This window comes from Haliotis cracherodii, unplaced genomic scaffold, assembly GCF_022045235.1.
Source record: "Haliotis cracherodii isolate W230 unplaced genomic scaffold, xgHalCrac1.p SCAF_5, whole genome shotgun sequence".
Lineage (NCBI taxonomy): Eukaryota > Metazoa > Mollusca > Gastropoda > Lepetellida > Haliotidae > Haliotis > Haliotis cracherodii.
Window position 1 is genome coordinate 29,130,369 of NW_027266308.1, and position 15,243 is coordinate 29,145,611.

General features: G+C 40.7%; 1 protein-coding gene and 1 pseudogene across 1 annotated transcript; one reads left to right on the forward strand and one right to left on the reverse strand.

Moving 5' to 3' along the window:
- Positions 1-663: 663 nt before the first annotated feature.
- Positions 664-8,372, reverse strand: LOC139443325 (solute carrier family 25 member 45-like). The gene is made up of 6 exons (XM_071224305.1): positions 8,187-8,372; positions 6,709-6,824; positions 5,580-5,623; positions 4,603-4,683; positions 3,161-3,419; positions 664-1,127 (listed from the first exon to the last, which is right to left on the reverse strand). The coding sequence occupies exons 2-6, from the start codon at positions 6,794-6,796 to the stop codon at positions 664-666; spliced, it is 936 nt and encodes a 311-aa protein (XP_071080406.1). The 5' UTR covers positions 6,797-6,824; positions 8,187-8,372.
- A 1,668-nt stretch (positions 8,373-10,040) lies between these two features.
- On the forward strand, positions 10,041-13,456 carry LOC139443326 (uncharacterized protein C17orf113-like; annotated as a pseudogene).
- The last annotated feature ends 1,787 nt before the right edge of the window (positions 13,457-15,243 follow it).

The following is a 15,243-nucleotide window of genomic DNA, read 5'->3' on the forward strand; positions in this document are numbered from 1 at the left end:
GATTAATTAAGTGAGTGAGTATGGATGTACGCCGCTTTTAGCAATATTCCAGCAATATAACAACGGGGGACACTAGAAATGGGCTTCACACATTGTACCCATGTCGGGAATCGAACCCGGGTCTTCGGCGTGACGAGCGAACGCTTTTACCACTGGGCTACCCGACCGCCCCGATTAATTAAGAAAATGGTGTTTCACACAATCGATGGTACCATGATAATAATACGATGGCCTGCAGGTAATCAAGACAAGCAAATCTCTCGGCGGTAATGTGAGCAATGCTTGGATACCATAAGTCTCATGTGAGTTCAGTCGATAAGGTGTTATAATGAACGCGTAGAGTTACGTCCCGTAGGCATGCCAGGATCCACAGTGCATTCGGTGACCTTAGAACACTTTGTGGATCGTGTCCAGAATCCAATTATCGTGGGTTCGAATTCCAGATCAGCACGGATTGCGATCCATGGTTTGTCAGCATCCAACCCGTCGTTGGTTTCACCGAAGTGGTAATCGTCTTCATCACTTCGGTTTCATCCAACATTAAGCCCACATGCCGTGAGCTAACTAAAATAATCTTCAAAGCAGCGTAAAACCTGATTTACTTCCGCCCTGTAACTATTTCAATGGGCCACAGTGATGCATGACAAGACACGATGTACACTTTCAACTTAGATATTTTAATGTTTGTGAATATGTTAAAAACGTTGCCGCATTAACAGGGAATGCTCTCGCACATGTTACAAAAGTACCTTTATACAAGGCCATGAGACCCTCTGACTTTACTGTTTTTTTCAAACAATCTACCATGCTGTTATATCTTCCGGATAAATCCGCCTGCAACCGGCTCTTGATGACATCAAACGGCATCACTGAGAACCACGTGACTGTTCCGGAAGTACCTCCAGCTATGAGACTGGCAAATATACCCTGATCGTCCGTAAGACCACGATCGTGCATGACGTGGGTGAGGTATTCGTAGATGGCACAGTAGATGCCGTAGCTGGGGACGTCTCTGAAGGCCATGACGGTCAAACCTCGATAACACCCAGACACACCATTCTGGCGAACGGTCGCCATTACAGCTTCCAAGGGTCCTTTGAAGTAGGGGGAGGCGACTCTGGCTGGACCTTATACAAATAGAATGCATACGTGGTTAATAAAAATATGACGTATCTTGGAAACCACTGTTGTAAAAACTGTACACATAAGCGTCATATGACAGAAAAATCAGAAGAAACAAGAGTCATCAGAAGATGTCAAATCCCACCGGCCCCCACAATAACAAAAAGGCACCACTTCAGTTCCTTGTTACTACATGTGAGCGAGTGAGTGAGTATGGTTTTACGCCGCTTTTAGCAATATTCCAGCAATATCACGGCGGGGGACACCAGAAATGGGCTTCACACATTGTACCCATGTCGGGAATCGAACCCGGGTCTTCGGCGTGACGAGCAAACGCTTTAACCACTAGGCTACCCGATCGCCCCGTTACTACATGTACCAAGTTTGGATGAAAAATCTTTCACGGTTTTCAAGTTTTTTTTGTTTGTTGATTAACGCCGCACTCAGCAATATTCCAGCTAAATGAAGGCGGTCTGTAAATAATAGAGTCTGGACCAGACAATCCAGTGATTGACATCATGAGCATCGACCCAAGCAATTGGAATACGATGACATGCACCAACCAAGTCAGCGAGCATGACCACCCGATCCCGTTAGTCGCCTTTTACGGCAAGCATCGGTTGCTGAAGACCTATTCTACCCCGGATCTTCACGGGTCCGATTTTCAAGTAATGCTCCGGAAACGAAATACGGACGGCGGACAGACAGACAGACCAGATGATGACCATATCACCTGCATTATATGCCGGGGGACAAATGAGGAGGCTTTTGAAACATGTTGCCTTGAGAAACACCTTCTGTGAAGAGAATGAACCCTTAAGCAACTTACGTATATATGCGAAAAGTTATCGCCGAAAAACTATTTGTCTTCAAATCTCCTTAAAATCAGATCTTAAGAGTTGCTACCGCGACATACAGATCTGAAAACATCTCATTACAGGTCACGTCTGAACTTTGAACTTTGAACTACCAAAGAAGGAAGTCTACATTAAACAATCAGAAGGCAGATTTTTAGAGCTTTACGGCATTGCATTAAAAAATGAAAGCTTCCATTCTACCTTGACAAAGTCCTCGATTCAAAATTTAAAAACGGTTCAAAAGAAAATTCTGGAATGACCGATATGGTAATACATGGCAGTAATTCCCAGAGGTCGTGGAAAGTTTCTCTCTTTATCGTACAGCCGTAACTGTCCTTCGGAATGACCCGTGTTCACCATTTCAAGGTTGCATGATCAGAAAGCAGATTGGGACTTTCACTTTTGCGATCTCGTAAGCGAAGCTCTGACTGGTCGGATAAAAGGTTGTTCTGACATGACCTGTAATGGGATGTCCTCATATCTTTGTGTGGCCGTAGCGAGCACTAAGATCTGATTTTAATGAGACTGGTTTGATTCTTTACAAGGATGAAATTTGTGAAGACTATTCTTGTCGTCAGCTTAATGGCTCGAATACAACTGAAAGAGGTGTACCATCATACTCACTCATTCACGTTTTCGTATATTCCAAACATTGCTGAATATTAGGTTTGGTGCCTGAACGTTATCCGAGTAAGCGAAGTGCCTGTCAACACTGAAGTTTAAAGATAGGTGTTTTCTTCACCCTTATCCATAAGCTAATACAGTGTCTAAAAACATGTGTTGGACCAAACATTGTTACCGTATTCGACGTAATAAGCGCCTAGGGCGCTCTCAAAATTAGAAATAGGGGGCTCTCATTAGAATATTATTTTGTCGAAAAAAATCAGAGTTGAAAGATAAATTTCGTGGTTTATGCTGACAGCCTGAAATGTTTATATACGAGAGATATATTTTTCCAGAATTTAATTGCCCATAATTAAGGGTGAATATAACACACGAGTGCGTAGTATAGGCGAATAAATAAGTATTGTGTACATTGATCAATCGGAAAGGGTGCAAATTGGGATTGTTCACGAGCCAATATATTAGTAAATATCGCCGTGGGCGCTTATTAGACGTCGAATACGGTATGTTATTTCAATCCAACCAAAATTCTCAAACAACTAAAGGTCAAGTGGTACCTTTGTTCCCAGCAGTGGTCTCGTGGGGTATCTGTGACTGTAAAATGACCTTACAGAGGTCAACGGGACAGGCAATAACCAACTGGGCGGCCCCGCCGACACACCCTGCAACGTATATATCGGCATACGACGCTCGATCAAGTTCATTGCGCATACGTTGCATGAACTGCAAGGTGTTTCCGTAGACTCCAAAGAATACCGAATTGATAACACCATAAGACAGAAGAGGCCATGACATCCCTCGGAAGAAGCCTCTCGCCTAGAAGATCAATTGACAAAACCGTATATGAATAACCTACGTTTTCCGGAACTGTAATATTGCTAATTTGATGACCCTTCACACACTACAACTAACCTACGTCTCATTGAGCAAATGGATGTATTCATTTCATCTGTTCATTGAAAAGTTAGAATTGGCCTTGAGTAACCCATGCTTGTGGTACAAGGCACTTTACGGGATTGGGTGGTCAGGCTCGCTGACTTGGTTGATGCATGTCATCGTATACCAATTGCGTAGACCAATGCTCATGATTTCAATCACTGGGTTGTCTGGGCCAGACTCGATTATTTGCAGATCGCCGTCATATAATTGGAATATTTCTGAGTGCGACGTTATAAAAAACAAACAAACAGAAGCTTAATAGATCGGATGATCGGGTGGTCAGGCTTGATTGTCCCGACGGCCTATGAGGATGCTCATAATATCAATCACTCGATTGTCTTGACTCATTCCTTTACCAGTAGCTTTAAGTTCGCTGGAATATTGCTGATTGTGGCGTTAAAAAGCAAGCAAACGAGTATTAAGTCATTTATCTTTTGTTGAAATGGAAAGCATTAAAACACCTTTTTTAAATATAAAAATAGAAATAAACAACGCACCATTCCTTGAATGAATAAGATTACTTAAGGCCCGACCATTTGTTATGTTCTGAAAATATTATTTCTTCCATTAAATACTGGCAAAAATAATGCTGTTTCCTGGTCATGTTTAAAAATTCGTTCATATTACTATAGGGGCGGTCGGGTAGCCTTGTGGTTAAAGCGTTCGCTCGTCACGCCGAAGACCCGGGTTCGATTCCTGACATGGGTACAATGTGTGAAGCCCATTTCCCCCGCCGTGATATTGCTGGAATATTGCTAAAAGCAGCGTAAAACCATACTCCCTCACTCATATTACTATAGTTAATCTGTCACGCAGCGTCAGGCATGCCAGAGTGACTAAAGTAATATAAACTATGTTTGAGTAGTATGATTGCTCGGCTTCCCGTTTCAATGAAAACAACTGTATGTCTTCATGCAGAAGCCAAAAAATATTCATCTCTAACAAAGATCATAAGAACATGACGCGAGTGAGTTCATTCTTAACATTTCAGGGGGCAATGCCTAGGGATTTGCCGGGTCCTTGTGTCAGGCATTACCAGTGGTAAAAGTCGTACACTTACTAGTCCCTGTGACTGTATATGCTTCAGAGCGTCCATTGTGCCGCGATACTTGGTTCTGGTAGTCTGCGTCTGCAACTGTACCTGCGAACGATAATACTTTTTTAAAAAAAATATCTCACCTGCCATCCTCATATGTTTATCCTTTTGAAATAGGGTGGCCCAGTCGTCTTAAGCGCCTTGTTTCGCTGTGCAGAGTTGCGTCCACTGGGCGCGCCAGAAACCTTTGATTGTTGGTTCGAATCCCGGTTCTCCCCGATTATGTTTCTAGGTTTGTCAGCACCATACCCGTGCTCGTGGGTTTCGTCGAAGTGGTCAACGTCTGACACCTGCATCACTTCTGGCTTTCCTCCCACATTAAGCTGACACACCGTGATGTAACTGGAATAATGTTTAAAGCGGCGTTAAACCCAACTCATTCACTCACTCTTTAAATAGACTGTCCCCAGTTCTGGTTCTTCTTTAGTCCGGACTGATGCCGATTTATAGTGCTAGCTCATTGAGATACCATGTCGCAGTTTAACATGAATACCCGACTCAGACACAGTATACTGACTCCGAGCCGACCAGTCCTTGTTTTAGCCCCTGAATGCCGAGCGCCAGACAGGGTAACAACAAATACCATCTTTAAACGTCTTTTGGTATGACGCGGTTGGGTATCGAACCCCGGACCTTCCGCTCTCCGGGGGGACGCTCTACAACTAGACCACGGAGGCGGTCTAGATCCTTACGAAATGTTGGTTGGGCCGATATAGTATTGGCCAGGTTTGAAATGATCCCAAGCCTGAAATGCCCATTCACTTTATCTGATGTTCAGGTATCAAAATGGCTCGCGGAATTTCAGGGTTTTCTTATGTGCGTGCGTGCGTGCGTGCGTGTATGTGTGTGTTCTAATATGTTATTATCACTATTAGGGCTAGCGTCTATTCAGGTAAGTTACTGCACCCTAACTGCATGTACTGCCGTAGTAGCGCACTTACCTTAGTTGTGTCGAAAGGGTGCCCTACCACCAACCCCACCATACCTGAAAGAGGTAAGTATACATATACTCGAGCTCTCCTGGTTCCCCAGTGAGGAAGTGAGAGAGTAAGCTGTATAACCGTTGAAACATAACAGCTAACAGGCAAATAAAACCATTATTCCCTACTTGTAGGGAGAACGGACTCAACCTAGGATCGATCAGTTGGAAAGTGACTGACAGTGTGGTATCATGTTGTTCACGCTGCCAGCCTCTGGTCTGCCTTCAACAACCCGTAAGAGGCGACTATGCTTGTCGTTAGAGGCAACGAACAGGATCGGTTGGTCAGGCTCGCTGGCTTCGTTGATACATGACATCGTATCCCAATTGCATTGATCGATGATCATGACGTCAATCACTTGATTGTCTGGTCCAGGCTCTATATTTTACAGACCGCCGTCACATGGCTAGAGTTTTGTTTGTTTGTTTGTTCTTTAACGCCGCACTCTGCAATATTCCAGCTATATGACGGCGGTCTCTAAATAATCGAGTCTGGACCACACAACCCAATGATTGACATTATGAGCATCGATCAACGCAGTTGGGATAGATGACATGCATCAACCAAGTCAGCGAGTTTGAGCAGCCGATCCCGTGACCTGAGACCTATTCTACCCCGGATCTTCACGGGTCCTGAGTAAACAACAAACAAACATTATCATCTGATATTGAATGTTAATCTCAGACTTTACCACGAGGTCGTGTCAGGTGAACTTACTTGTCAGCGTCCAGTGACCGAAACATTCAGACCAACATCTGTATCTCGAAAATGAACTAAAACGACTAGTTCCGAATATGGATGATAAAGGCATCCCGATTATATTGTGGCTATTTTATACACCCTGTCACCTATTATCTCCATCACGTCTAACTCGGATCTTCACGGTAGTGAGGATTATGAAAATCAGCTAGGCCACAATCAATATATTCGTTCTGGGGCGCGGAGAGACTAACAGACCAATGATCATAGTCGGGCGAATTGTGATTCGTAACTATTATCATCGGCTCCTACCACGACTAAGGGGCATAACTCTGCACATCAATGTGTGGAGAGGTATCATCAACACTTGGCACATGAGCTGAGATCTTACCTCCCATAGCACCGGCTATGTAGTCATTGATAAGGCTGCTGCTTGGGTGTCTGACGACGTCATGAGCGAGGCCAACTTCTTCGTCCATCTGCTCGAATTAGTCCCTTCTGAACGAGCTACAAGTAACTAAACATGTCAATATACAGACATAGTGTTATATAGAAACTGCGGAATTAAAATGCTTAAATTCTAATTTCAAAGACTTTATTTTAGAAAGACGATAAGGTTCTTCTTCGGCGATATACACTACTAGTAAACCTTAAATCTCCAAAGGGGTGGTCGGGTAGCCTAGTTAAAGCGTTCGCTCGTCACCCCGAAGATCCGGGTTCGATTCCCGGCATGGGTACAATGTGTGAAGCCCATTTCTGGTGTCCCAGCCCGTGATATTGTTGGAATATTGCTGAGCGGCGTAAAACCACTCACACTAAATCTCCAAAGAAAATGGGTTTTTTGGTTGTATGCTTGCAACAATATCGATAAGACTATGAAGAACATCAACAAAATAACATTCATAAGGTATCTGAGCATCCAGATGTTATGTATAAAGCAAATGAGGTTTCAACAGTATGTCAAGAGGGATAGGTAGGGGAAACATGTGAGCACGTGTATATTGCTGACAATCCAAAGCTCGGAATCGTGGGACATTATGGCCTCCGTATGTTTAAATCACGACCCACCTGGCACTGCAAACACGATTTCCAAGACTTCTCTTTTATAAATGCTGATTTGAGATTGTAAGTTATAGGTCAAAGAGACAAAGGCTGACCAAATCGTGATCACCTTTAATCACGATAAGCCCACGAGCCTCCACATGTCTTCAACGTGAACTAGAATATCTTATATCATATATTTTCTAATATTTACTATCATCAAGCACGTGTATTTGACATTAGTACTTTTAATAGGTAAAGGGTCCGTGGCAACTGGAATTCCAAATTTATTTAGAATGATCGAGAGAATTAAAAAAAAATACCCCGTTTTAATTAGAATCATTGCCAAGATTCTAATTAAAACGGGATCTTTTTTTTTTAATTCTCTCCATCATTCTAAATAAATTTGGAATTCCAGTTGCCATGAACCCTTACCTTACTTCCTCTAATGCCCCACAATCGGTGACCCGTAAAGATCCGGGGTAGAAAAGGTCTTCAGCAACCCATGTTTGCCGTAAAAGGCGACTAAACTTGTCGTAAAAGGTGACTATATTATATAACGGGATCGGATGGTCAGGCTCGCTGACTTGGTTGAAGCACGATCATCGATCCCAATTGCGTAGATCGATGCACATGATATCAATCATTGGATTGTCTGGTCCAGACTCGATTATTTACAGACCGCCGTCATATAGCTGGAATATTGCTGAATGCGGCGTTAACAACAAACCAACACCTCCATCGGTCGTACTCAAGAAGAAAGGACGCACAGCACATGCAAGATGGCCCGGGGAACGGGATATCGCTGTGAAGAGTAATGTTAGTTACCTAGGTAGGATAGACAGTTTGTGATGCTGTGGAGGAGCTTGTTGGTATACTTGTAGCCTGAAAGTGAAACAGACAGCGAGAGTTAACAACGCACCCATCAAGCTCCTCCCCAGTGCGTGACACCTTCGTTACACTATCGGAAGTATAGAGAGCTCCGCGAACGGAATATCGCTGTGAGGAGCTTGCGCACCCATGAAGTAAGGGAGATAACTCTCGAAAGGACCGACAATAACATCGCTGCCAAAATGTCAGTCACGATTACCTTTCGGGGCATTTCCGATGACACTGGACCAGCATTTTGGTCTCATGAACCAACTTTACGACAAAAACAACGTGGTGTAGCATTTAGTACTGGCTCATACCTTCATACCGTCACTTTTCATTCGGTTCCGGAAAATCACGTGGCAATTTGCGTCAAGACATTTAAAACTCAGCGGAAACCAGATCCCCCCCGCCAATTGTCATCAGAGCGTCGAAGAGTTTGGCTTGACAAAACATTGGTCGGGCTGACTTGAGTGAACACAAGTGCAAGTATACTAGGATATTTTCCCGTCATTTTATCACAGGTAAATCGATAATACACTTGTAGTTGATTCTAAAAAATATATATAAAAGTAAAAGAATATGATAAACTGAACTGACAAAGAGAGATTATCACTTTTGTTCGGTTTTTGATCAGTGGGGGATCCATTATATTGACAAATAATGCAATAATATTTAAATAGATTTATTATTCACTTAACATGTTATTTATTCTCTCGTCTTCGTAATTATTTCTTAGTTGAATTAAATGCACGACCATTAGCTTTTGTCGTTTTTGTTTACATCTGGGAAATAATACAGATGTCCTATCATTGTCTCTCATTGACATAGATTTAGGAAATATGAAGTAGGCAAATTTATAGATATTGTTATACATATAAATAAATATTACAAGTGGTTTTGAGTATCTAGATATTGAAGTTTGTAGAATGGAAAAGGAGGGGGACAGTTTGTGATAGAAATGGGCCCTTGTGAATATTGATTTGATATCAGTTTTATTTGCTCAAGTCTGGACCAGAGAGTGTTTCGAACAGAACTGTTGTCTGTCAAGAAAACCGCAAGAAACTGGAAGCAGCTAACACACTTGTTGCTCTTCACCATATTGCTGCACTTGATAAGACTGAGGACATCAGTGTTGATCAAGAAGTGGACATGGTGGATGAGAACAATAACATCAAATCTTAAACTTGGCTAACTGGTACCGAGATTGTTTCCATGGAGGAAGAATTGGAGCGTTTAACTGTTGAGAATGTTGATCTGCGACAACAGTTGTCACAGTACAAATTGATAGATTGATAGAACAATAATGAACTTGTTAATTTCTTGACAGGTTGATAGAATGATAGGTTGATAGAATGATAGAACAATAATGAACTTGTTAATTTCTTGACAGGGTTACCAACTTATTATATCTTGGAGACGGTTTACAACTATGTATCCAGTAACCAGTGTTTGCGTTTACGGCGTCCCATATATAAAAAAGGCACTGAAAAAAGGAAAACAAACCTGTACGCGTCCCCTTACGCATTTTTCATTTTGAAAAACGTTTACTTTACGAATCACTTATTGTTGTTTTGTTTCGAGTTTCTCTGGCTCCCAAAACCAATGTGATATTGTGTATCCAATATTCGCTTGGTTCCGGTGCCAGCCAATTCGGTGCACCCGCGGGAAACTGAAGTATCCGATGACGTTTCTCTTCCATATCGTGTCCGTAACGGCATTGCTGATTGCTTACCAAAACGGAACTAGAAACGTAAGCCAATCGCAGACCTTGTTAACAGTTTGTTGTCAATGTCAAGGACTAAGGTCAAAATGGCATCGCCGAAACCTTGTCAAAAGAAAAGATAGTTTCGAGAAGGTTGGCTTGAAGAGCCAATGTTTAAATGGCTAATCTATGAAGATTCCAAGATGTTTTGTGGAGTTTGTCGTTCGGTAAAGCGTAAAAATGCTTTTGTATCTGGATGCAACGATTTCCAACGATCGAGTTTGATACGGCACCAGGAAAAAAGCTGTCACAAGGGCGCGGTGACAACAACACGTTCGGCAGCACTGCTTGTTAAGTGAATCCAAAAAACAAATGAAGTTGCACAAGATGGACTCGTACCTCAACTGAGGACTGTCAAATTTATCTTCATAAAAAATTTGGCGTTGACCAAGTTTAGCAAACTGATAAACCTGCAGCTGTTGAACGGGGCGATCTCAAAGGTCTATATAAACATCATGAACAGGTAAGATTCTTAGAAATCACATATTAATTTAGACTGGCTCTTATTAGCTTAGTTCTGTAGATATATTTTAATTTTCTAATCTTAATTTTTTTACATTTCCATAATCAGCTCAATCTCATTAAAATCAGATCTTAGTTCTCGCTATCGCTAAACAAAGATATGAGGACATCCCATTACGGGTCACATCAGAACGACCTTTCATCCAACCAATCAGAGCGTCCCTGACCAGATCATGAAAGTGACATTCGAAATGTGTTTTCTAATCATGCAACCACAATATATTTAACACGGGGTATTCCGAACGACAGTTACGGGTTTTATTATTAAATCCTTACAATCTTGGCCATCTATAAGCTATTCCAGCATGTTCCTCTTATCAGTTTTGTACTTTTTAATCGAGAATACGTCAAAATATGTTTCGAAGCGTAGTCGCCAGTTTGAAACTAGTGTCGTAAAGCTCGAGAAAGCTGCCATCTGATTGTCCAATGTTGATTCATTTCATTGGTCGGTCAAAATTCGCGAAAGGTCATTCTGACGTGACCCGTCATGGGATGTCCTCAGATCTTTGTTTAGCGGTAGCGAAAACTAGGATATGATTTTAATGAGATTGATAATCAGCTGATAATGAGAACCAATGTACATTGTGCATGTTGAGTACCTCATGAGCTTCAGTTGTAAATCACATTAAAATTGTTTTACACTTAGGCTTAATCTATGTAGATCTATATACTATACCAAGTTATACTAAATTGAATATTTACAACAAAAAAATCTAGATTTCATGAATAATAATAGTACTGGTAGTAATAATAATAATAACAATAACATTTACCATGATGATCATGACATTAATTATTTAAAATGTCACAGTCTTTGGGGTCACTATATTTAAATCATAATTTTAATCAACAGTTTGAAGAGATGCTTCTTTCGCTATCTCAGATGGTTGATAAGACAGTAGACCAACATATCAGTGAGGCCACATTCATCAGCGTCACAACAGATGAAAGTGTTGATGTGGCAGTATTCAAGAAACAGATGATTCTTATCACAGTTATTGTGGAGGGGTGTGTGAAAATCTACTTGGGCAAAAATGTTGATGTTATTGATGGAAAGGCTGACACCATAACCCGTGCCATTCTCAACTACCTCCAGGAGAAAAGAATCCCCCCTCAAAGGTTGCAGGTTTGGGGAGTGATGGTGCTGCAGTATTCAAGAAACAGATGATTCATATCACAGTTATTGTGGAGGGGTGTGTGAAAATCTACTTGGGCAAAAATGTTGATGTTATTGATGGAAAGGCAGACACCATAACCAGTGCCATTCTCAACTACCTCCAGGAGAAAAGAATCCCCCCTCAAAGGTTGCAGGTTTGGGGAGTGATGCTGCTGCAGTATTCAAGAAACAGATGATTCTTATCACAGTTATTGTGGAGGGGTGTGTGAAAATCTACTTGGGCAAAAATGTTGATGTTATTGATGGAAAGGCTGACACCATAACCAGTGCCATTCTCAACTACCTCCAGGAGAAAAGAATCCCCCCTCAAAGGTTGCAGGTTTGGGGAGTGATGGTGCTGCAGTATTCAAGAAACAGATGATTCTTATCACAGTTATTGTGGAGGGGTGTGTGAAAATCTACTTGGGCAAAAATGTTGATGTTATTGATGGAAAGCCAGACACCGTAACCAGTGCCATTCTCAACTACCTCCAGGAGAAAAGAATCCCCCCTCAAAGGTTGCAGGTTTGGGGAGTGATGCTGCTGCAGTGATGACCGGTCGTCTCAATGGTTTTGGTAAGTATGTCTATGTAAATTAGTATACACAAAAAATGTAGTAGAAAATACATGTTCACCTTCATGTTCATACCCCCTGATGGAGCTGATACATTAGAATAATAGTCATTTCAAAGCATACTCTTTCCAGTTTGATATAAATAACCTGGGACTATCATCTGAGTGTAGAAATGTATTTGTCCAATTAATTGTCATTGTCATTTCATTAATTTAATGTCAAAAATCTTATGTCAGTTTCATTTCTGAACATTATGGAGTAAATCTCTAAAAGATCTTTAGGCTTTGTACAATATTGGTTCATATATACATCCTAAATTGCAGGTGTACAGTTATCAAGGGAATGCACATTGCTTCTACATGTTCACTGGTGTGTGCATAGATTAGCTCTTGCTGTGTCACAGAGTGCACATGCAGTTGATGCTGTCAAACATTACGAGGAAACAGTCAATCACATATTCAATTATTTCAACAACTCACCCATGAGGTAGATCACGTTTAAACGTTGTCCAGATCGTTTTTGAATTTTTGTTGTTGTTTATTCTGGTTATATTTCATCACAGGTGTCCATGAAGCACTTTGCATAATTTATTCATGATGTATAATTATGTTCCTTGTTTCTTTTTATACATCATGAATAAATTATGCAAAATGCTTTATGATCACTAGAGGTTTTCATTATTGTTTGCACCAGTGAAAGTAATTATTTGTTGAACATATTAATGCTGTTCATCTTACTGTCTAAACTGAAGAAGATTATATTTGTATTTTTGGACAACAGGAATTTTTCACATCTGAATTGCCAATTAAAGCAGCCATGAACATTTAAACATGTAAAAGTATTATGTTTATCTATGACTGTTTTAACTTGTCCTTATTTTCCCAGAACATCAGTGATCTTGACAAAAGCCTCCATTTGATAATCTTTTTTTCAGAGTTTAATTGAAGTTTAATTTTTTTTACTAAATTTATATTTCAATATGTAAATGCTGTTAAACTTAATTCATTTCCATGGTAATGGTAAAGAAACCACCAGTTATTATTTCATATATGATTGCTTTAAGTAAGTGTCCATATATAAAAATGAAATAACTGTTAAAATAAGGAAATGGATTACAATGTCTGTTCATATTTCACAGGTACAACAAACAGAGGGAGCTTCAACAGGTCCTCATTGATGTGACTGTTGCCCTGAAGGAGCCTCACAGTGTGAGATGGCTGTCCCTTCATGAGGCTATTCTGGCTCTCAGTAAATGCTGGCCTGCCTTGGTGGCTTGTCTTGGTGCTGATGCTGCTGCACACAATCCAGTGGCCAGGAGAATATCATCAAAGGTGGAGACTTACACTTTCGTGGCATATACCTGCATTTTTGATGGTGTACTCCCCCTCTTCACAAAGCTGTCAAAGACTTTCCAGCACCATTCTCTTGATTTTGACAAGGTACTTGACTCTATATATTATAAATTCAAAATACCTATGTATTCACAGTACAACTGACCTAATATGTAGATAATGTACTTGAATTCATCCTGACATATGTAAAGTAAATGTCAATTTTCATATTCCATGATAATGATGATCAAAATATTTCATTTTACAAAAGTAAATGTTGTCATTTTAAATAGATGGAGAGCATGTTACATCTGACAAGACCGACACTTGAGGTTTTTATAACAGACAACACCCTCCTGACTAGCTACAATGACCTGCAACAAAACCCCACAGATCAAGAAAACAAAATAACCTGGATGGGGATCCCTATAAGGAAAACAGGTCAAGCAGAGCACAACACTGAGACTGCAAAGAATCTCTTCATAAACAAGCTTTTGGCTAATCTTGAAAGGTGATTTCCAAAATATGGCAATTGTGGTTACATTGATCATTATATTAGTGATGGTTAATTTGATCATTCTCAGACATTAAATGTAAAATGTCAACTTCTCATTTAATATTTTTCTTTTCAGGCATGGCTGTTCTGAGAAAACGGAACAATATGCTGAATCCCAAGAAGATCGTAGCTGTTCCTCAGGCTGAAGTTGGTCAGTATGGACATGAGGACCTACAAGACATTTGTGAGAGGCTTTCTCAGCCAGGGGGTGTTGATCCTCAGGTGTTCACCCCTATCTGTGCAAGGAATGACTTATTCATTAAAAAAGTTGCACTGTCGAGGTAGTCAGAAGTCTCTTCCAGAGTTTGCCAAGGAACTACTGACAGAGTATAAAGATGAATTCCCTGACTTTGCTATTCTTATGGAATACTTCATGGTGGTTCTGCTCAATTCTGCATCACGTGAACGAGGCTTCAGTCGCCAGAATCTCGTTAAAACAAAGTCACGAAATAGGCTTAGGGAAGGGAGACTAAAATGAACTCTTGAGGGTTTCCTTCAATGGTCCTGATGTGGCTGACTTTGACTATGTTGATACTGCAGCTAACTTCCGAAGCATGTGAGATAGGTTGATGTAGGGAATGTATTGTTCAGGCTGAATTTGATGTTGTTCAGGCTGAAATTGAAGTATCGTTAGGCTGAATTTGATGTATTGTTCAGGCTGATATTGAAGTATCGTTAGGCTGAATTTGCATTGTTCAGGCTGAAATTGATGTGATGAGTTTAAAACTTTGATGACACTTTCATCTTAAAGGATGGTTACATGTTATTGTTCAGTCAATACATGTTCACACACAAAATATAATTTTGTCATATATAAATAATGACTGGATGAAGAATATGGCTATGAGTTTTACAAAATACACACATAAAAACAGACACTTAAAGATTTCAACCAGGCACTTTGTTTGTGCTCAGAATAGCCTAAAGTTCACCATTTCAGGTCTGCATTTAGCAAAATTTTCGAGGAGGGGTATAACTATTGACTGTTTCGAAATATTTATTTGAAATTCCATCAAACCTTGAGGCAAGAGCACTAACCTGGTCAACTTACAAGCACCACAACACAGTCAAATTTCTTATTGGTATTGCCCCCCAAGGAACAGTTTTGTTC

Coding starts and splice junctions, on each gene's coding strand:
- LOC139443325 (XM_071224305.1), bottom strand. CDS start 6,796: ATGGACGAAGAAGTTGGCCTCGCTCATGACGTCGTCAGACACCCAAGC. Junction 5,624..6,708: donor CATAGCCGGTGCTATGGGAG/GTAAGATCTCAG, acceptor TACCTCTTTCAG/GTATGGTGGGGTTGGTGGTA. Junction 1,128..3,160: donor GACCACTGCTGGGAACAAAG/GTACCACTTGAC, acceptor TATTTGTATAAG/GTCCAGCCAGAGTCGCCTCC.